The sequence below is a fragment of the Falco cherrug genome, chromosome 6 (assembly GCF_023634085.1).
Source record: "Falco cherrug isolate bFalChe1 chromosome 6, bFalChe1.pri, whole genome shotgun sequence".
Lineage (NCBI taxonomy): Eukaryota > Metazoa > Chordata > Aves > Falconiformes > Falconidae > Falco > Falco cherrug.
The window spans coordinates 23,352,624-23,374,119 of record NC_073702.1 but is presented as its reverse complement, the minus strand read 5'-3'; the positions used below and the strand labels follow the sequence as shown (position 1 = coordinate 23,374,119).

At 38.9% G+C, this 21,496-nt stretch overlaps 2 protein-coding genes across 6 annotated transcripts in view; one reads left to right on the top strand and one right to left on the bottom strand.

Moving 5' to 3' along the window:
• Positions 1 to 1,917: 1,917 nt before the first annotated feature.
• Positions 1,918 to 21,492, bottom strand: ACP1 (acid phosphatase 1). Of its 4 annotated transcripts, none has more exons than XM_055713110.1 (6): positions 21,336 to 21,492; positions 10,433 to 10,506; positions 10,208 to 10,321; positions 5,538 to 5,599; positions 3,174 to 3,279; positions 1,918 to 2,276 (listed from the first exon to the last, which is right to left on the bottom strand). In XM_055713110.1, the coding sequence occupies exons 1-6, from the start codon at positions 21,475 to 21,477 to the stop codon at positions 2,199 to 2,201; spliced, it is 576 nt and encodes a 191-aa protein (XP_055569085.1). In that variant the 5' UTR covers positions 21,478 to 21,492; the 3' UTR covers positions 1,918 to 2,198. The 4 variants fall into 4 exon arrangements, with proteins under 4 accessions (XP_055569085.1, XP_055569086.1, XP_055569087.1 ...); XM_055713111.1 differs by lacking the exon at positions 10,208 to 10,321 and adding an exon at positions 10,039 to 10,152; XM_055713112.1 differs by lacking the exon at positions 21,336 to 21,492 and adding an exon at positions 20,846 to 20,981.
• Positions 21,111 to 21,496, top strand: part of SH3YL1 (SH3 and SYLF domain containing 1) — a 50,210-nt gene continuing 49,824 nt past the window's right edge. For both annotated transcript variants that reach the window (XM_055713108.1, XM_055713106.1), the window contains exon 1: positions 21,111 to 21,244. In XM_055713108.1, coding sequence (XP_055569083.1) covers position 21,244 — 1 coding nt within the window. In that variant the 5' untranslated portion in view covers positions 21,111 to 21,243. The remainder of the gene's footprint in view (positions 21,245 to 21,496) is intronic.

Here is a 21,496-nt window from a genome sequence, read left to right as displayed (position 1 = left end):
AAAATACCATGGTGCTCTCCTTCCCCTCCTCCAAAAGAAACCCACTAAGGATAAAAATCAATCAATTGGCTTTTTCTTCCTAGTGGAGCTAGTGAATTATTTAGCCAATAGATTACTTGCTGAAAAACACCTCAAGGCTGAAACTTAAAATCTGCACTGAATTTAACACAAATAGTTTTGACTTAGTATCACTTTACAGGAAGATTCCTAAGCCTAGTGAAGGTAAACAACCATACCCTTTCATGTCCTTCCTGTTAACCCAACAGCTCAAAGATGAAAGACCTTTAAATCTTAACTTTAACATGTAAGAAACTATAGGTTCAGTTCTTAGTCAGCCACGAATGGGAAAGCACAAACCACCATGTTCTTAATTTTCTGAGTTACTCTGCTTTCACTGGAATATTTTAAATGGTCATTCTGGCAGAGAATAACATTAAATTACACCTAAATAGTTCCTTTCTGAGGTTAGTGCATAAAACCACATTTAAGGTGGTTTGAACCTAACTGCCCATCATTTTCCCTTACTTATTTTGTCAAATCATTCATAAAGACTCCTGAGTCAGTGCTTGATCTGACCTAAAATATTATTACTCTTTGTCCCTGAAGTGAATCAGCTGTTAACTTGCAAGTTTCTAGCTTGTTCTTTAAAAGTCAAAACTACTGGTAATGCAATAATGCACAAAGATATTTGTTTCATCTATCAATTGCCTTTTTATAAGCAGGTTCTTAAGTTTTATGTCTGATTGAAATTTTAGCACAAAACAAACCTCACTAACACAAACACAGCTGTTCTACAGCAAGAGTCCCACAGGGAACTTCATCCCCATTGTGCAGGCTGCAGCACACACAAAGTGACACCAGGATTCCTCCCTCCCCAGGAGTAACAAGGCCCTCTATTGAAATGCATCCCTCTCCCAGAAAGGAGAGCCCGTGACAAATACAGAGGCTACTCTACTAGTTTGGAAGGCAGACAGGAGCAAAACCAAGGCTAAGTAAATAGGAAAGCAAGTTTTACAGATCATATGGTAATGCTAGTTCATACCAATGCTGGTATTATTCAAAATAGGAAGATTATTATGGTATCAGTTACGTTACTGACCTTGGTACATTTATGTTTCTAAGGCAGAAATGAAAGGTGGTGTTCAGACAAACAGGTGTGGACTTTTACAAAGTATTCAATATTTGTCCAAGAGCAGAGCTTTCTACTTCCCGGCTGCCTGTTAACTTTGTATTACACTACCAGTGGACTGTCTTCAGGTTGAACTACAGTGTCAGAAAACACTTTTGACAGGCTATCCATTCTCCTGAGTAGATTTGAAAATATTGTCTGACACCCACATAGGGACTGGGATTATAGCAAATTTCTCATTGATTATACTGCATGGATTTGAGTATTTTACTACTATGAGATACAAAATGTATGTTTCATGTTCAGGCTTTGACAGTGACCTGTTTTGTCCTCAAATAAATGCTATGTTAGATTGACTACAGGACCAAAGGAAGACTAGCCAGAAAAGGCCTATTAAGAGCAATCACTATTTCTGAACTAAGTTCATCTCAATTAGTGTAAAAATGTACTAGAACAAAAAATATTTCTTCTTTGAATAAATGAGCATTTAAACTAATTAAAAAAAAAAACATTTCCACACAATCCCGATGACACACAGAGAGGTTTTGCTTGCTTAAGCATTGAAATAGTGCTAACAGCAATGTCCGTCTGGGGGCAGGCAGTTCTTTCAGTCTAGCAGGCTTAATATGAAACAGCTTCAATCCAAAGGCTGTCTCATGATACTAGCATGACACACCTAAGTTATCATACATGAACTATTAACTCAGAGACTCCCACTGAAAGTTCATTTAAATTAACTCATTAAGGGCACAATGAAAAGACCTCAGTTTAAAGAAACAAGACATTACTTTTGCAGTGCTTGTGAGAAAACACTGGAAGTGTTTACAGATAAATTTATTCTGAATTATATACTTTTATTACTATGTTGATGTGTGACAAAATGGTTGATCACCTAATTCAATTAAAACTCTTCTATATTTTTAATTAGATGACACCTAAAATATAAAATTAAACTGAAAATTTTTTGAACACTGAGGCATAATTTTACAATTTAAATACATCAATGAAATAAACCTTACATATTTCAGGAGAAGCTAGTATTTTCTTTTAGAAATAAGATGATGAAACATTAATGAGACTTCTCCAAAAATGCTTTACAGCATCTAACACACTGCTCGTAAACAGTTTCAAAGTCCTTTTCATTCCCCTAGAAAAGAACAGAGGAAAGAGAAAGTAAGAATAGCAATACTGGCTCAAACAAAAAAATTTTACAAACTAGTTTCCCACTGTCAGTAATGGGCAGTAACACGTTAGGGAACAGTAAGAAAAGCATAAATACTTGGGGATAGCTTTTGCGTATTTCTCCCTAATTTGAACTACCTGCAGCTAGGAATTTCCACAGACAAACACTGTGACTTTGTACTCAACAGTCCCGGGTGAACTTTCCTTCACACTTTTCTTCCATTCACTCTTTGAGCCCTTATAAGCCTTTTCTTTTTTTCTTTTACATTCACAGTAACCTGTCATGTTGCATCTCATGGTTTAATGAAGCACGGTGTGGACAAAAAAACCAACTAGAACTCTTGTTTTGAACATGGTTCCTACTAATGCCATTTGATATTCTCTACTTCTTGGATAATGAACAGCAATTCCTTATTCACATTTTCCCCATGATACCAAGATTTTATAGAATCCTACTGCATCTTCATCCACTTACCTTTCTTAAACTGAATAATCTTAATCTAACTGATTGCTCTTGGCTGGTATTGTTCAACTTTAACCATTTCTGTCCATGCCTTTGTCTCCATCTTTCCTGATTACATCTCTCCTCTTCACAAGGAGGCTGACCAACTAGGGCTTCACCCAATATTGAACATATAGGTGGAATGCATAATTTAAAGTCAAATAATTGTTATAAGCATAAAGACATGTTTTCCTTTCCTATCCCAATAATTTATATTAAGTTGTTTTAAAAAACATGTTTACACTTGGCTTTGTATAACATCAGATTATATGTCACATGTCAACTATGGGATCTGGAAAGATTATATACTATACATACACAATTTTTAATCAAGCCACCCAAAGAATTTCTTATACATACATAGTACGGATCTTCAATGATAAGTTGTTTCTGTGGATCATAAGTTCCAAGTAATTCAATTTTGGCCTTGCAGTCTTTAACTTGGTTGCTTTTCCTTTTCAGATCTCTGAAAAAGAGAAAATAACGTTTTCCCATTAATTTTTCTTCAGATCTTTTGTGGCATCAGCATGAGATGCTCATGATTCTTTCTAGAGAAGACAGGAAAATAATGTGCCTCTGGACTCAATCCGTTCTGTGAATGGTCTATGCTGCTCCTTGTTTTCATTTGTTTCTTGTGTGTTGTTTTTTATTTTTAATTAAGTATGTAGGACATGTACATAAACTTAATTCAGAGCATACATAACAAGCAGTCAGGTACTTGACCTATGACTTAACAGAATTCTGTAACAGTAAGTTCATCAACTTCTTCCTCAAATCAATCATTAGTACTTTCAATATCCACGTGTAGCTTGTATTGAACAAAAATAACAGAAATTATCTAGAAGCACAAGAAAGCTTCTGCCATCTGTTCAAAACCAGTGTTTTAATTTGTTATGTTGAAATTTCTCTCAGTAATACCTCTAACTCACGTGAAGTCATACTGCATTCAGTTAACAGAAAACGGTAAATCGGTGAGCAAGACCTTCTTTGACATACTGTAACATTCCACCAGTTGTCATATCCTCTTTCTTGTACATTGCCTCCCGTTGATAAAACATACTAGTTGTGAGATGGTATTTTCTCCATCTACTTACAAATGGCCATCCATTATCCCAAACGCAGTTAAAATGTACCTCTCATCATCTTCAGATTAAAAGCAGCTCAGTACTGTGATTTTCACAATGCTGAACAGACAGAACTTATTAAATTCTTTTTCAGTATTACACATCTGTATACCAAATCATCATTTTACTTACCCAGCATTAAAAAAGGCAAAGAAAACTCTGTAAATACTTAGTCACAAGCATAATCAGTTTTAAGAAATTAAATTCCAATTATTGTCTGATTAAAAAATTAACTTCAGCAGTGAGACCACAATACCATTTTTCCTTTAAGAAAAACCAGGACTCCTCTATCAGCTACGAAGTTATTGCTTGAATTTACAGATTTTCAATAAATTCTCCACCCTTTCATTGTTAAAGAAATGCGTAACTATTTCCTTCAAGGCTTTTGGCATACCACTGAATGTACAGGAGAGGGCCAGGTGGCTCTGGTACTAGGGTAAAGCAATGCCCCAAATCCTCCTTTTCTGATACGACAGGCACCCCATCAACACCTGGAATCAGCTTGTCCTCCTAGGGCTATGAGGGAACTAGCCAGGGAAAATAGTTGAACTGGGTGCAAGTTTAAGGTGGAACTTAAGTGTAGCGGTAGTACTATCCCTATTACAGTTGTGGCATTTCTTCTGCTCTCCAGTTTATATCATATAAACTGTTAATACAGAAATTTCTGTTTAAGAAATCAAGTGAAAATAGAAGTAAAACTAGCCATGTCTTTGCCTCACACACTGCAATCAAGCCAAGTGTTATATAGCCTTCATTCATACATGCTGTGTAAGAGAGGTCATTCAACACATTCTAGAAAGTTCAACAAAATGATACTTACTTCAGTTAAGTGGTGATGCTTCTAAAATTTTTAAATTCTATAATAAAAATTATGTTACTCATAGGGTTTTATTTGGGTTGTGTTTTGTTGTTGGTAGTGGTGGTTTTTTGTCTGTTTTTTAAAAATAACTCTACAAGTAATAGTCCTTACAAGAATTATGACACCTGTAGTTTATTAAAGCTCAGCTGCTTAATCCCAATTGTAAATATGTATGTAATTAGGTAGAATTTTTCTAATGATATCTAAATTCTCACACTAGGCAGCTACTTCACCAAATCCTTCTAAAGCATCAAAAGAAGCACTTAATTAGATCATGGCTAACAGCAACGAACAGTATTTCCTCCAGCCAGCAACTTTACTTATTTCAGAGCTCACTATTTCTATTAAAAAAGGAAAAAAAACCCACACCATATTTAATCCCTTCCAAGTTTCCACAGTGTCTTTTAGATCCTATGCAATTAGGAAAACAGATCTCTGATGAAAACAGTATGTCCTCATTCTTAACTATACAGGCATCTGCTGCGCAAAGTATACTAAATTTCCACGTCCTTAATCCCCGAGTGGCATGTATCATGTAAATAAACCATTGAGTTCTAGCTCATTAAACTTGTCAGAAGTAAAGAATACATCTATTAGAATCTCATATATACAGACATATTAAAAAAACCCAAAACAACAAAACCCACTCCAAGACAAGCTAAGACATTTGTCTTCAAGGTGACTCATGACACATCACTACAAGTAATCCATAGGAATTTGTTCAGTTTCTTCATACATTACCTTAGATTGCTCTCATCCATACAAAGTATATAATCAAAGGTCTGGAAATCGTCTTTAGTAATCTAGAAATAAAAATACGTGCTTTAGCCTACAAACTGTGTTTGATTTATAAAAACAGGAAAAGAAGTATTTTCAGATTTTGCATTTTTTACTTACTGAGACACAGGTGGAAAGAATAAAACTGTGTACCTTCATCAACTTTTACAATAACTTAAGGCACTTTAAATATACTCTGCCATGATTATTTATCCATTTCTGCAAGCTTTCCAGAAAAAAAAAAGTCAGCTATACTTTTTTATTAAAAAACACCTTATGCGTCAACTTAGAACATTGTTACAAGTGGTATTTCTAATGCTTTATAATTACTAAAACTAAAGCTCATTGCCAGATGTGGAAATCATGCAATAAAAATACAGACAAATTATTTTCTTCATAGGAAAACAAAAATATAGGTAACCTGCAATCAGTTGCAATTCTTCCAATCTGGAAATTTGTCACTACACAGAAAAAGATACCAAGTGAAATTCAAAGCTGAAGTATGATGTATGAGTTACAATCTCTTAAAAAAAAAAATAATGCATTCACAGTATTTTAGGCCATATAAGTTCACAGAATTTATTGTATGATGTGAAAAAATCTGTCATCTATTGTACATCTTCCTATCACCATACCATCTGTTCTTTTTCTTTCCTGTAGCTTACTGACTCCTAAACATGAATATTAACTAAATTCAGAGATCTGAATTCAGAGTCAGGTAGGCATACATTGCAGATAAACCACTAACTTATGTACTAATGTTATCTGCATTGGAATAAGGATGGCTGCAGATTTTTACAAGTATAATTCTATCCTAGTTTACATTTAAGCCTTAGCTTAGGGTAAAATCTTCCCAGACCACGGCCACAATATACTAGTATATCTGAAAAAGTGTCCATAATGAGGATAATAAAATCTATAATGAGTTCACATTAAGACTGCATTTCACATATAGTCCTATGTGTAGCACCATAACCAAGAAACTTGGAGTCTGCTCAGTACAGGTTTCTCTGGCAGGCGTCTGAGAAGGATGGGCTAGAGAAGCGAGTAAGCAAGTGAACAAACAAAAAGGCAAAACACATTATCCCATAAGTCAGTTTCAACATGTAAAAATAATCTATATATTAAAAAAAAGGTTTAGATGGCAAAACACCCACTTATTTTATGTGCAAACAGCAAATAGATACTGATTAAGCTCCCATAACAGGAAGTTAGAAAAGGCATACAGAAATTATCACTAGATTAAAGCCGTAAATGAAATATTCCATACAAGGAGGATCGAAGGGGTGAGGTGTGGGAGGGGAGCATTGGAAAAGAAATGGTTAATGGTGGAAACTAATGCAGACTTGTTTATTTGCACTATAAAAATATTTGCTGTATTCGTGCAGTGCCTTTGACCTATGAAAATATTTTTGCAGTGGAAATAGTTCTGTTTTCCTGGCAACTCTAAGCAATACCTCTACAAACTTCTGATTGCTCTACACAGCTGAACACTGGCCCCTATGAAAATACCTGGGCATAGATTTCTCCGCAGTACAGATATGTAAGAATAAAATAAAAAACAGTGAAAAGAGAAAACACACCTCCCATCCTTCCCACACTCTCAGTATACTTTGAAGTTAGTATCTTACGAAGCAGCAGTAACACAGTGGCAAATGCATCCCTAAAAAAAATATTACTGGTTAGCTTTTGCTCTTAAGCCCTACAGTCATATCAGCCACAAAAAGCTTAATTGAACAAACCCCACTGAACCAAAGATACTCCTCAAAACTACGAAAATTAGTATTTTGGGGGAATAAATTGCAGACATAAAAATTTATGTACATTTTGAGAATGGTAGTGAAGGAGCTCAAGTAGTTCACTTTGGATGGCACTACACAAACAACAATAACTTAACACTAAAAAAATGCATATAACCATTACTAAAGACTATCAATGTAGAAACACATCATCATTCCAATTTATTTGTTAAACATTTCCCTCTGTTTACAGAAGGGAAATCTGCTTTTCTTTGTCTAAAAACCAAAGAGAAGCAGTAGTCCTCAAACACTGTTTTACAACAGGACACATTTAATACAAACTTCCTCTAATCTCAATTTCATATTTAAGGCAAGTGCACGGTATGAGTCATACAAAAATCAATTTCGGGCTCAGCGTGAACAAAAGTGAAACTGGTTAGTATCTATCTGGTTTGTGCACAAAGACTTAAGAGCTTAGAGATTTTCAATGGGTGCATAAATATACAAAAACCTACCATCAACTAAAATGTTAACAAATTTTTATTTTATATATAAATATATGCATTTATTTTTATACTTCACTGTTCACTTAAAATTCACCTAAATGATCACTGTATACAATGGTAGGATGTAACCAATTTAACATTCTCCGTTACATAAATTATTCTTGTAGCATTTATGTCAGTTTTGAATAAAAATTACTCAATGCATTATTATTGTTAATTACACACAAAATTACATGAAAGAAAGTGCCTTTCACTGGGTAGGTAACTGTTTTCCACAGGAGTGAAGAGGGTAATTGCATGAGTTACTCATCTTATGACAGTATTTCGAAGGCAACAGAAGATAAATCCCTCCTATTTCTAGAGCTTCTGTATTAAATCTTTCTTAATCTGTTCTAAAACAAGTCACCCACAAAATTCTACTGTTGAGTTTGTTTCCAATAATGAAACAAATGCACTTCCACTTGTAATAACCTGACCACTGTAAAAAGTCCTGTCCAACACTGCTGAGTCCCTCTCTTTCCAGAAGTACTACAAGACCATATCAGGTCCACAGTTTAATCAGCAGAGACCATTTGACAAAAGCTGAAAGAAAATATTTGAGTTACATAGATAACATCAGTGCAAAATGAACAGCTTCCTGCAGTTCAGGGATTTGAAATTTTTCTTTATATAAAATATATATGTATAAAATATATAGAAGAAACTGCTTGTACTGGGATGCTTTAGACAAATTTTCATCCTGTTAATCTTTCCTTTTATTGTCTCATTCTTGTTAATTTCCTCTCCCTGTATATGTAACATTTTAGGCTCTCGTGCTTTAAAATTCCCTTCATTTGTCAGAACGTATAAGCAAATGTCTTCATTACAGTGTTTTCATTCCCCCTCTGCCAAAGCAGGATATATGGATTTGTTTCAAGGCAGAAAATCAGTTTGTTTGGGATGTTTCGCTCTAGTTTAACTGCTCATAAACCACTCTAGTAATACCCAAGAACAGTTCTCAAGTTTCCAAGGCTCATCTTTTACGAACACAAATATGTTACACTTCTGTGACTGAAACACTGACTAAATAGTTTCAATGCCATTTAGCTTGTATAATGATAAATAATGCTGTTTGTAAGCATTGGTATATACTAAATCCAGAACTTGCAACAGGAAAAGAACACAACAGGCTTCTAATAATGATTCTAATACTAAAACATTGAAAATCTGAAACAATGTTGTGCTCAATCCTGTTTGTCTTATATAATGGAGATTAGCATCAGGAGAATTCAGCAGAGGGCAACTGACTAACTGAGGGAATTTATTTTAAAAACTTAAAAACCTAAACATGTAGTCTTTGAAAGTGAAGAAAGTAAACATGACCTCAGTAAGTTCTAGCAAAATTCTGAAGGGAACAGAAATGTAAGACAATAACAAGACTACCTGATCTCTTTGTCAGTATAAGAACTAGTGGCATAAATGCAAGCTAAGTAAAGGTCAAGCCCTAAAGGACTATCTTATATCCAGAGAATAGTTAACTGAAGGAAGTTATGTGCATTTAGTCGAGTGTCTGAATGATTTAGATGCAGATGCATTTATTTCCAGTCTCTCTAAAATGCAGCATGGAAATACAGGTTCTTTTGTTAATGAAAAAACTGAGAGGAGTTTTGGTAGAATTTAGAGGATTTCACTAAGTGACAAACCTGGCTTTGAATTAAAAATGCTTCAAGAGTTCATTTTCCTCTGAAGTTACCACCAAGCATGCTACTAATCTTGGGTTTGAGTGCCTTCATACTAATTCAACACACTAAATGTTTTTAAAATATCTTCATGCGATAGCAGAAGCTTTTTGTGATGGGTGAACAAGTATTCTACTTTTTTGGTCCTGCTAAATAAAAATATAATCCCTTCCTGAAAGAAGCATCACAGATTACTAGAGTACATCCATTTTTAAGAAGTATTACAAAAATGTTTCAGAAAAATACCCAAAATACTAAACATTTGAATGCAGGATTTTCCTATAATGCAGAAACTGCTCCAACGCTTCCTGGTTATAATTCCAGTGAAGCTTAAGAAACTCTAACCTCAACTAGAAAAGTTAGACCACTTTGGAGTATTCTGAAAAACTGTATTATTATTTGATGCTTAACCATGCATTAGTCAAATAACTTCTGTGACTGTAATGGTTAGGACTAGACAAAGCATGGGTATGAATAAGAAAGAAAATATACTCTCTTCTACCTGCCGTGCTTTATGTGCTGTCTCAATGCCATGATTTCTTAGACAGCTTAAAGCCCTTGCATCTGGGGAGCGCCCCACGTTCCAGTCTGAAACAGCAGCACTGTCTGTCATCCACTGTAACAACAAAACAAATACACACACATATTTAAAGAAAATTAAAGTACAGTACCTGCCTGGCAATATGATTCATGGTAATGCCATGCTTCTTCATGCAAGTCTGTCCTCGATAGTCTGGAGGGCTTCCTATTTCATAGGCAGATGTCGCTGCACTGTCTATCCTCCACTACAGAAAAACAAATTTGTATTTTTATATTTTCTTTCTCATTGCTTACATTTCTACTAACTGGCTAGGAGACAGTTATTTCTTAGGCAGGAACAGATATAAATAACTTACCTTATTTTCAACTTTTTCATCAGTTACAAGTTTTCTAAAAACTGCTTCAGCTATTGGAGAGCGACAAATATTTCCTACAGAAACAAGAGATTTGAGAGCAATTTCAGACAATGAAAAACAACAACAAAAAAATTAATTTTGTGGATTTGTCAGCACAGATCAAAGATTTTTATTTACTTAGGTTGAATGCCAATTGTTTATGTTATTATAACCCAAAACATTCTGCAAGGGTGGAAACCCAGTTCTGCACCTGGGTTGGAGCAATCTCCAGTATCAATACAGACTGCAGGACAGAGGGACTGAGAGAAGCCCTGCAGAGAACTAGGTGATACTGGCGGGTGAAAAATTGGATATGAGCCAGCAATGTGCACTTGAAGTCCAGAAAGCCAACTGTATCCTGGGCTGCATCAAAAGATGCATGGCCAGCGGGTCAAGGGAGGTGATTCTACCCCTCTACTCCCCTCTGGTGAGACCCACCTGGAGTACTGCATCCAGCTCTGGAGTCCCCAGCACAAGAACACAGGGACCTCTTGGAGCAAGTCCAGAGGAAAGCCACAAAAATGGTGAGAGGGCTGGAGCACCTCTGAGTGAGAAATGGGGCTGTACAGCCTGGAGAAGATAAGGACTGGAGAGATCTTATTGCAGCCTTTCTATATATAAAGGGGGCTGTAATGACAGGACAAGGGGCAACAATTTTAAACTGAAAGAAGGTAGATTTATATCGGACATAAGAAAGGAATTTTTTTTACCATCAGGGTGGTGAAACACTGGAACAGGTTGCCCTGAGAAGCTGTGGATGCCCCACCATTGGAACTGTTTGAGGTCAAGCTGGATAGGGCTTTGAGCAACCTGACCTAGTGGAAAGTATCCCTGCTCATAGCAGCGGGGCTGGACTAGATGATCTTGGAAGGTCTCTTCCCATCCAAACCATTCTATTATATTATCCATCAGTCTCTTGAAATGCCTATCATTATATGGAAAGATATAACTTATTAAAATAAACAGAAGGAATATTGTGTAAGCACATTGCTCTTTTCTCCTTCCACAAAGAATTCACGGGCACAGAGGACCAGACAAAATTACTGAATTTAAACAGCAGCAAATTATCTTCAAATCTTCCTATACACTGACAAATTTCAACTAATGCTTTACCAAAGAACCACGAGTATTTGCCCGAAGTACTTACATTACTACCTACCTGTTAACAAAAACTTTTGGACAATTCCAAAACACAGCCACCACCACTGTGGAACCAACGTAGTGAAATGGCTGAACAACCTGTAGCAGAAATGCTCCTGATCGCTGAAATGAAGTTACTACAGGTCAAACTGAACCCTCATCAAGAGCAGCTTCCACATACAAATTCCAAACCCCTAAAAAATAAATCAATTACACAAGCTCTAAAAACACCTCAGGAAAATAAATCTTCCAGGATTTTTTTTTTGTCCAAAATATGTAGAGTTAGCAATAAAACGTAACTGACAGCAAAACTGAAGTGCTGTCCATCAGCCAACAAACAGCTAAGGTACTTAATTATATAAATATGTAATCAACCTTCACTTCCAATGGCCTCCACTTGCACTAGCCACTTGATCTGACCTTAATTTCAATAAGAACCTATTTCAACAATTAAACAGTGCTCCAATAAAAAGTACAAATTATGGATCTACAGCATTTTTGCTCCACTGTGAAGCTGTAACTAAGTTAACCATCTAAGACAGACCTCTCAAACATTTATGAAAAAAATACGTATTTTTTGAAAAAGGATGAAATGTCTCAATAACAATAAAAAGTCTATTCCGCTATTACTTTAACTCTACCTTTTCATCCTTCAGAAATTCTGAGTAACTAGATAGGTATTCATAATATATGATATGTCACCCAGATGCACAATACATCATGCAAACAAATCTTCGCTTCCCACCAAAGAGAATATATGACTTTGCTCATCTCTGACTTCTGAGCAGGTAAGTATAAAATATCACAAGTGGCAACACTAATTTCTATACTTTTAAATAAATCATTCTTCTACTACTGATTAAATTCTTTCCAAATCTCAAACAGTAAAAAAATGAAACGCCCATGAACAAAGCTTAATTTCCAGCAGCCAAAAGAAATTTTCCCATCAGGCACCTGGCCTCATTTTCATGCCTATATTTTCAAACAAAATATCAAGGTAGATACTTCACTGCTGAAGAGAAAGAAGCTACTATTACCCAGGCATTTAGTAACTTGTTGTCAGGCATGCCAACTATACAAAAAAACCAAGCGGGAAGCGAACCACTGAAGTAATACAAATTTGCTGTGAAAGTTTTAGAGAGTATCGAATCACTTCATGGTCAAAAGGAAATGGCTGAGAAACTGATTTTGCTGAAACATTAAGTGAATTCTGATGGCAGCGGATCGTCTTCAAGGAAAAAGCATACTATTTCCTTCGTTTGAACTAGCTTATTTCAAGCAAAGAAACTAAATCAGTCTTGGAAGAAAAACAAAGCAGGAAAAAGCTGCGTTTATTTATAAAGAAAGAGAGAAAACAGGTTAGTACTTACTAATTATAAAAGAATATGGTAATAAATTAAAAACTTTACTTCTTCAATTGAGTAAGTTAAGAATTAAACAATATAATTTTATTAGGAAACAGAGGGAGCATGGTAACATACAGCATAAGACAGAAAAGAATCTTCATGATCAATAAGCCTGATCCTTCGATACTGCAGGCATATACAGCATCACTTCTTACAAACACATCAAGCTCTCTTTAAAAAGCATCATCTATTTAAAAACGTTATTCCAGATATTCATTTCCTGTGGTAGTCTGAATCCTTCCAATTCCCACTTAATATTTATTCTTGGAAGTCTATGCTCATCTGATCATGGTTAACATCACTCTATCTTAAAACCTTTCCTTCAACAGATACAGATCCTTGTCAACCATAGCTGTGCTAAACTAAACCAAACCAAGCTCTCATCTCCTCATGAAGTTCACTGACCCTTATCTAATCACTACAGTTAGGCCAACTCTGCACTTGTTCTGATCTGAATTTATGTTTCTTTAATACCAACAAATAAAACCACAGACCACATTGCAGGAAAAAAAATTTACCTATTTGTTTTACAAAAGAAAAAAGGTCTGAAACATTTACTTAGCTCTTTTGAAAATAACCTGAGGTACCTTCTATAATCACATTTAAAATCCTTCATAAGTATCAAATGTGTGACCATAATCCCCTATTCCTAGTTGTCCATTCCCTCTCTTTCTCTTTTGCTTCAAACAGGTGACCTTTAAGTCTTCTGTTTCCATTACACCAGCTATTGAGGCCATCCACTTCCTGTACAGTATTTTTCCTCTGTATGAATGATCCCACACAACTGTGCATGAACACTAAGTTTCATTAATACAGTCAAAATTTCAGTAATAAACAATAATTAATACTGCGGTCCTACTAACTCACTCCCCCAATTTCCAAATGGTACTTTTAAAATAAACCCTTCATGGCTTTTTCTATTTAACCTTCTGCTTTACCTAGGCTGAATGACTTGTTCCAAATTTTCACTCTTCTGTAACCTGCTCACGACTTAAATGCCATGAATATCATCTTCGATAGTATCATATCAAATATCATCATGCATGACACCATGACCACTGACTGATAAAATATATTAACTACCACTTCTAGCAATAACTAGAAAGTGAAGTTATATTATTTTTGGAACACACACATAACCTAGTTTGTGACTTAAAATTTAACGTCTTCCATGATGACACATTCCAGATATTACCGGAGGTATTAACACTATTATGGAACTGCAATCACCATTCAAATCTATTCTTGGGGACTATGGACAGAATCCCAGAAATGACTTAACAGAAGCTCTTTTCTCTGCAGTATTATCTGCATCCTAACCAAATCCGTTTACCCACGCCACTCCTTGTGACTGTTATCATTCACCTCATCATTAATGCAAAGCCCCATCTTCTCTCACCGACACATGCAAACTTCAACCCTTATTTCCAGTCAACATCCCTTTCCCACTATAATTTCAATCTATTTCATATCCAGTTTTACATCCCACATTTGTCTTTCCAGGCTTTGCTGAAGTTCCTCACAGATGCACAGTATTTCCTAAGCTATGGATTGACAGCCATACTTGTGGAACGAAGGGGGGAAATCTCAGAAAGAGAGTCATGGAGATACTACCTTCCTCCTTTGACTTGAATCATATTTACCTTAAATGTTATCTATACCTTATCTTTGCTGCCTATCATCCTCTGATGTTCCTTTCTCCTTTGTTGTATTTCTGTGACTGATCTGATCACACTCTTTTTGTACAGAAGATAACAGTATTTAAGTTCTCTGAATCTCCATCTTCTCCCTTCATTTTTCTAATTTCAAACTCCCTAAGTTGTACTGACATTTTCAATCACAGAAAACTGGTACCCAGACAGAGCCTGTCCATTGAAAGAAATCCTACAAACATTTCCAAACATGATGATTCAAGGATAAGAAACTTAAATTTCAATCTCAGAATCAGTACTGCAACCATTTGTTGATCACTTTTACAGTCATGCTTTCTCACTCATTTTTCTAGGAACAAGGACTTCACTGACAGCCTTCCAAGCCAATGCTTAATTTTTTGAGTTCTTACTCCAGTCTCTGCATTAATTTTGACCCATCTCCATACAGAAATGGAAGCGTTGCTTCTACTGACAGGAAAGACAACTTGAATCCATTTCATGCTCAGGTCTATAGCTCATCTTTAGGTACTATTGATCTAATCCTCTATTCTCTCAGTCGGGTTTGTATCTTCATTGTTCCTTATTCAGCACTTCCCCAAATGCAAACATGTTTTCCTCTTCTTCCCTTGTTTTTCTGTCTGCTGTTTGTAACAGATGTTGCACTAGCTTTCATCCTATCACATTTAAAAATCTGCTTTTAACTCTACTTATCTTTCTATGCGTGGTCAGTTCATCTGAGTAACTGTAATAAAACCTCCCAGTATCATTTACACCATCATCAGGTCATCTTAAGTGTTTAAAACTTACTATTCTATTCCATACTGTATGCAAATTTCTGTCTGAACTTCATTGTAAGTCCTAGTTCTTAGTTAATTCTATCTTGTCACACTCAGCATTCAATTAGCTTTGTAAGAAACTATTCAAGGCTCTAAATTTACTCCAGATTCCCTGGCTCTTCCATTCACAATCAATTTCACTGAATACTTACACTCTTTATCTGAAACACTTAAGCATATAGCTACCTAAAAGAAATCATCCAACTTCCATACATCCTCCCCACTATCAATATACAGTGGGATTTCTCTCTTGAGTATTAGGGTGTGTTTGTGTGTGCATATATATATATACATAAATCTAAGCAGAACTCAATTTTAGCTCAAGGTATCTAAATACGGATGTCTACAGGAGCACTAGGTTTCAAAGTTCCTAGCCAATCAAGGCTTAGTCGATGTGATCAATGTCAATAACTATATGACTTGCCAAGATTCATGGTAGTCAAATCATCAGCTAATTAGCTGAATGTTCACATTTTAAAAATCTTGCCTTGCAGCAAGGTTAATTATATCGAGTTACCAACTACTGGAACGTTACGCTTTTCTGAGAGCAACCGAAAGGTTCCCCAACAAAAATAAAAGTTTTCAACACATAAGCACCTACTCACAATAATCAGATTGTTAACATTTTTTATACATCTTAAAAGTATTTTCCAATTCCAAGATTGCTTTTACAACCATGCTTTCAATCCTCTAGTACTTCTGCATCATTCTGAAACACAGATTAAGTAAGGTATTATATTCTTACCAATATCTTCCCAATTCTGTGCAGAAGAAAGGAATTTTCCTTACATTTATCTAACACTGTCTTCTTTATCCAAAAAATGGCATTACTTCTTTCTGTCAGCTTGCTAAGAACCCTCATTATAGCAGCTGTTTTCCATGACTTCTTCAATGTCTTATCCAACCTACTGCTTTCCCATTCTGCAGCTATAAACAGCATTTTATCCCACAAAATCTTTTATTTGACAATATATAAACACATATAATGGAATGTGACAAGTGAACTAGGAAACTCAAATCTCTCTGTAACTGCAACCTAATATCCTCACACAAAATGAATTGCCATTTTAGAATGCAGTCTAGATCTCTGAAGGCAATACTCCTACTCAGTGGTTCACAATGAGCATCAGTTTTCTGAGGACCCAGCCAAAACCATTTTGCTCACTGTTCACCCATCTCACAACTGTTCCTCCAAAGGAGATCTGTAAGCCAGTGCCTGGTCTAAGATGCCTATCAGCTTGTTATGTTATAGGGAACAAGTCATCAGAGAGGAAAAGGCTGACTTATGTAACTCAGCATCATATTAAGCTCATTCTGGAGCTCAACCATTAATTAGATGAGCTACATTAAGTGTAAAAAGAGCAAACTGCATTTTGGTTCACCTCCAGTTTTAATTATTTCTTTGCCTTAAAAGAAAAAAAAAACCCTTTCCCAGTGCCTTTTCATATACTGTAATTACATATGTTGCTGGGTTTATTTATTTCTCAGTGATGAGGAACCCTTATCATTAACACAGTTATGCACATTAACTAGATTGTATTTTGCTGTGTAATGAATACCTGCTTATCCTATTACAAAGAAAACAGTCACTAGATACTTCAGTAATAAATTTCTTTCAAAATAATGCAGAAAGAAGATGTACTTTTTCATGAAGGCTGGTACTTTTGGGGATCAGCTCTCACTGAATGTGCCAAACTTCAGAATTAATGTGTTTCGACAACCAGCACAGAGTACTACAGATAAATGCAGTTCAAGAAATCTGTTTACTACTCTTTTTAGCAATAACCATAGGTATTTCTAATAAAATTCAGGAAGGAAAAAAATTCTATTAAAGCAAAAGTATCACTCTTCATGACTAGCAAAAAAAAAATAAAAATTAGGCAAACTTAAAGCAGGGAGAAGAAACAAGTTGCTTTCAAAGCCTAACAGAAAAGAGTACATATTTGTATGGAAAAAGAAGTGCTTGTCATGTTAATTAGGTTCTATGTCACATGCCACATACCATTATGGTTATCTTTTTTATAACCCAGTAAGACAGAAGAGGAAATTTAAAAGGTAATTAACAACATTAACGCAACCACTTCCCTGGGTAGCCTATTCCAACGCTCGATAACCCTTTCAGCAAGAAATTTCTCCTAATACCCAATCTAAACCTCCCCTGGCACAGCTTGAGGCTGTTTACTCATGTCCTGTCGCTTGTTTCTTAGGAGAAGAGACTGACACTCATCTCACTACCACCTCCTTTCAGGTAGTTGTAGTGATAAGGTCTCCCCTGAGCCTCCTTTTCTCCAGACTAAACAACCCCAGTTCCCTCAGCCACTCCTCATCAGACTTGTGCTCCAGACCCTTCAGCAGCTTTGCTGCCCTTCTCTGGGCACATTCCAGCACATCAATGTCCTGTAGTGAGCGGCCCAAACCCAAACACAGTACTCGAGACCCAGTATTACCAGTGCCAAGTACAGGGGGACAATCACTTCCCTAGTCCTGCTGGCCACACTATTTCAGACACTAGCCAGGATGCTATTAGCCTTCTTGGCCACCTGGGCACACTGCTGGCTCATGTTCACCCAGCTGATGACCAGCACCCCCAAGTCCTTTCCTGCTGCACAGCTTTCCAGCCATTCTTCCCCAAGCCAGTAGCATTACACGGGGTTGTTGTGACCCATGTGCAGGACCTGGCACTCCTCCTTGTTGACCCTTGTACAGTTGGCCTTGGCCCATGATTCAGCCTGCCCAGATCCCTCAGCAGAGCCTTCCTACCCTCAAGCACTCCTCCCACAACTCGGCGTCATCTGCAAACTTACTGAGGGTGCACTGAATTCCCTTGTCCAAATCAATGATGAAGACAGAACTGACCCCAATACTGAGAGCCCTGGGGAACACCACTTGTGATGAGCCGCCAGCTGGATGTTACACCATTCACCACCACTCTTTCAGCTCAGCCATCCAGCCAGTTTTCTACCCAGCAATCGGTACACCCATGCAAGCCACAAGCATTCAGTTTCTCCAGGAAAATGATGTGGGAAATGGTGTCAAAGGCTTTACCAAAGCCTAGGCACACAACATCGACAGCCCTTCCCTCATCCACTAAGCGGGTCACCTTGCCACACAAGATCAGGTCAGTCAAGCAGGACCTGCCTTTCATAAACCCATGCTGGCTGGGCCTCTTCACCCGACTGTCCTGTACATGCCACATGATGGCACTCAAGATGATCTGCTCCATAACCCTCCCTGTCATGGAGGTCAGGCTAACAGGCCCATAGTGCCCTGGATCCTCCTTCCAGCAATTCTTCAAAATGAGCATCACATTTGCTAACCTCCAGTCTTCTGGGACCTCCCCAGTATAGCCAAGACTGCTGATAAATGACTGGAAGTGGCTTGGTGAGCAGTTCTGGCAGCTCCCTCAGTAGTCCTGGGTGGATCCCATCCAGACCCATAGAATTGTGTGTGTCTAAGTAGTGTAGCAGGTCGCTGACCATTTCCACTTGGATTATGGGGGCTTCATTCTGCTCCCTGACCCCAGCTTACAGCTTAGGGGGCTAAGTAACCGGAGAACAACTGGTCTTACTATTAAGAGACTGAGGTAAAGAAAACATTAAGTACCTCAGGCTTTTTCTCATCCTTTGTCACTGTTTCCCCCCACATCCACTAAAGGATGGAGATTCTCCTTAGTCCTCCTTCTGTTGCTAACATATTTATAGAAACATATTTATCATCTTTTACAGCAATAGTCAGATTAAGTTGGCCCTTCTAATTTTCTCCCTGTAAAACCTCACATCCTTGCAGTCCTCCAGAGTTGCCTGCCACTTCTTCTGAAGGTCATAAATTCTCTCTTTTCCCAATGAGTTCCAGCCAAAGCTCTCTATTCAGCCAAGCCGGTCATCTTCCCTTCCGACTCATCTTTTGGCACATGGAGATGGCGATTACTACGGCCTTTAGAGCACCGTGTTTGGAAAGAAGGATGCATATGAATTAGTATTTTTATACAAAAATGTTTGTCTAGGCCCCTGGCTCCCAAACATACAGCAACTGATAATCCCTTAATAACGAATGTTTTCCATTAATTATTATTAGGGGCTAATTTTACTCCAGGGTAAACATCTGAACATATTTCAAAAAACTATACTCTTGTTTTGCTATTCAATTAATCTGCATTTCTCCTATTACAACAGGAAAGCAAACAGCAAAAACCCCCTGTATTTACTAATGGTTTTGTAACAAACCTGGAAAAATGCCAAGGATTCACAGGGATCAACTCTCAGCACATAGGTAAGATTACAAGGGCTAGGAAGCAGATGATGTTTAAAGCCCAGATCAGAGCAAAAAGCCATCTAACTTATCTCCAAAAAGGAGCAAAAGCAGATGTGTAGAGAAACCATATACAAAATGGGGCATGGCACTGTAATCCATCTAGTCAGGTTAGCAATTTGTTCATTGTGAAGGTGGAGAAGATCATCTTGCTTATCCGTAATCAATTGTCTTAAACTTCAGGAAAACATCCAAACCCTTTCTGATCCCATTTACACTTCTGTTGTCTGACTTCTCATGACACGAGATACACAATACAGCGAGTATCTTTCGAAAACAAAATTAAGTTTTTCCTACTTTTTCATTTGGGTGACCCTCCAAAAATAAGTCTTAATTCTTTTTACTCCTTTCATGAAGACCATAATTACATAGATCAAAATCACCTCCACCCTCCAACAAGATCTTTTTCTTACTTAAAGTCCTAACGTGTTTTCCCTCTACCTACAGTAACTGCTCCATTACCGTAAGCCATCCCTGTCACCGTTTCTCTCCCTTCTGAGGGTCGGGTGCTCACAGCTGCGAACCGCGTCCAGGCGGTACCGCTGCAGGCACGCAGGGTCGGGGCGGTTGCGGGCGGGATCTCCGCTCCCTCCCTGCCGCCTCACAAGCTAAGCACCGAGCAGCCCGTTCCCAACAGCAGTTCCCAACCACCAGGCAGTGCCGCTCTTCAGCAGCTGGGTTTCATTCACAGCTCACGTCGGCTGATGCGCATTTAGGTGCCGCTCTTCCCCACCCGTAACTTTCGCGTTTACCAATACTGGATTTCGCGTCTTAATTCGCACTGGTTACTCCGACCGATCACAAAGACAAACGGGAAGAAGAAGGATGCAGCTCTCTACCTCCCTCCTCACACACTGCTCCGGCCCGCCCGCCGCACCGGGCTGGGCCTACCCGCAGCCCCGCCGGGCCCCACCGCTGCCCCGCGGAGGCCCTGGCCTCGCCACGCTCCCTGCACCCCCGCCCGGCGCCCCTGACCGAAGCGCGGCGGGAGGAGGGCAGGAGCAGGCCCGCCTCTCCCCTCGCCCCGCTCACCCAGGCACACGAAGAGCACCGACTTCGCCTCCCCCGCCGCCATCTTCGCTCACGGCCGGGCAGCCACCCAGGGAAGGGGCCTTCCCGGCTGTCGCACCGCCTGCGCCTCGCTTTACGGCACCGGCCGTTACAGCCGGCTACGTTTTTTGCCTGATTTGAGGAAAAAAAAGGGGCGAACTGTGGCACTCTGCCAAGCACAAGCGTGTGCGCTCCGGGGCCGGGCCGGGCCGGGCCGGGGCCACTCGTGGGGGCGGGGGCGGCCCGCAGGCAGGCGCGGTTGGCAGCCGCCGCGGCCCCGCCCGCCTCACCTGCGGCAGGTGCGCGCCGCGGCACGGCCCAGTGCGGCGGCGGCGGGTGGTGGAAGCGCAGCGCAGCGGGGGTGCCCCGGCCCGGGCAGGAGTGAGTATCCTCGCGGGGGGCAGGTGGGCTCCTCAACGGGGGAACCGCGGCGAAGGGCTCCCGCCCTCCTCGGCTGCCGCCGGGGCTTTACCCGCTGAGGCGGTTGCCCGCTCCGTCCCGCCCGCCGCCGCCGTCTCATCGTTGGCCACCCGGGCGGCCGGCCGCCTGTCCCGCGAGCCCCCGGGCGGGCATGGCGGGGGGGACCCCGCCGCGGCAGCCCCCGGGGCGGGCATGGCGGGGGGACCCCGCCGC

Bases quoted from the DNA above. Each gene is read 5' to 3' on its own strand.
- ACP1 (XM_055713110.1), bottom strand. From the start codon at position 21,477: ATGCCCGCCCCGGGGGCTGCCGCGGCGGGGTCCCCCCCGCCATGCCCG. The intron at 5,600-10,207 runs GTACTGTACTTT...TTTTATTTCTAG, and splicing joins TGAATCATATTGCCAGGCAG to ATTACTAAAGACGATTTCCA. The intron at 2,277-3,173 runs GTATGTATAAGA...GTTCTTTTCTAG, and splicing joins TCATTGAAGATCCGTACTAT to GGGAATGAAAAGGACTTTGA.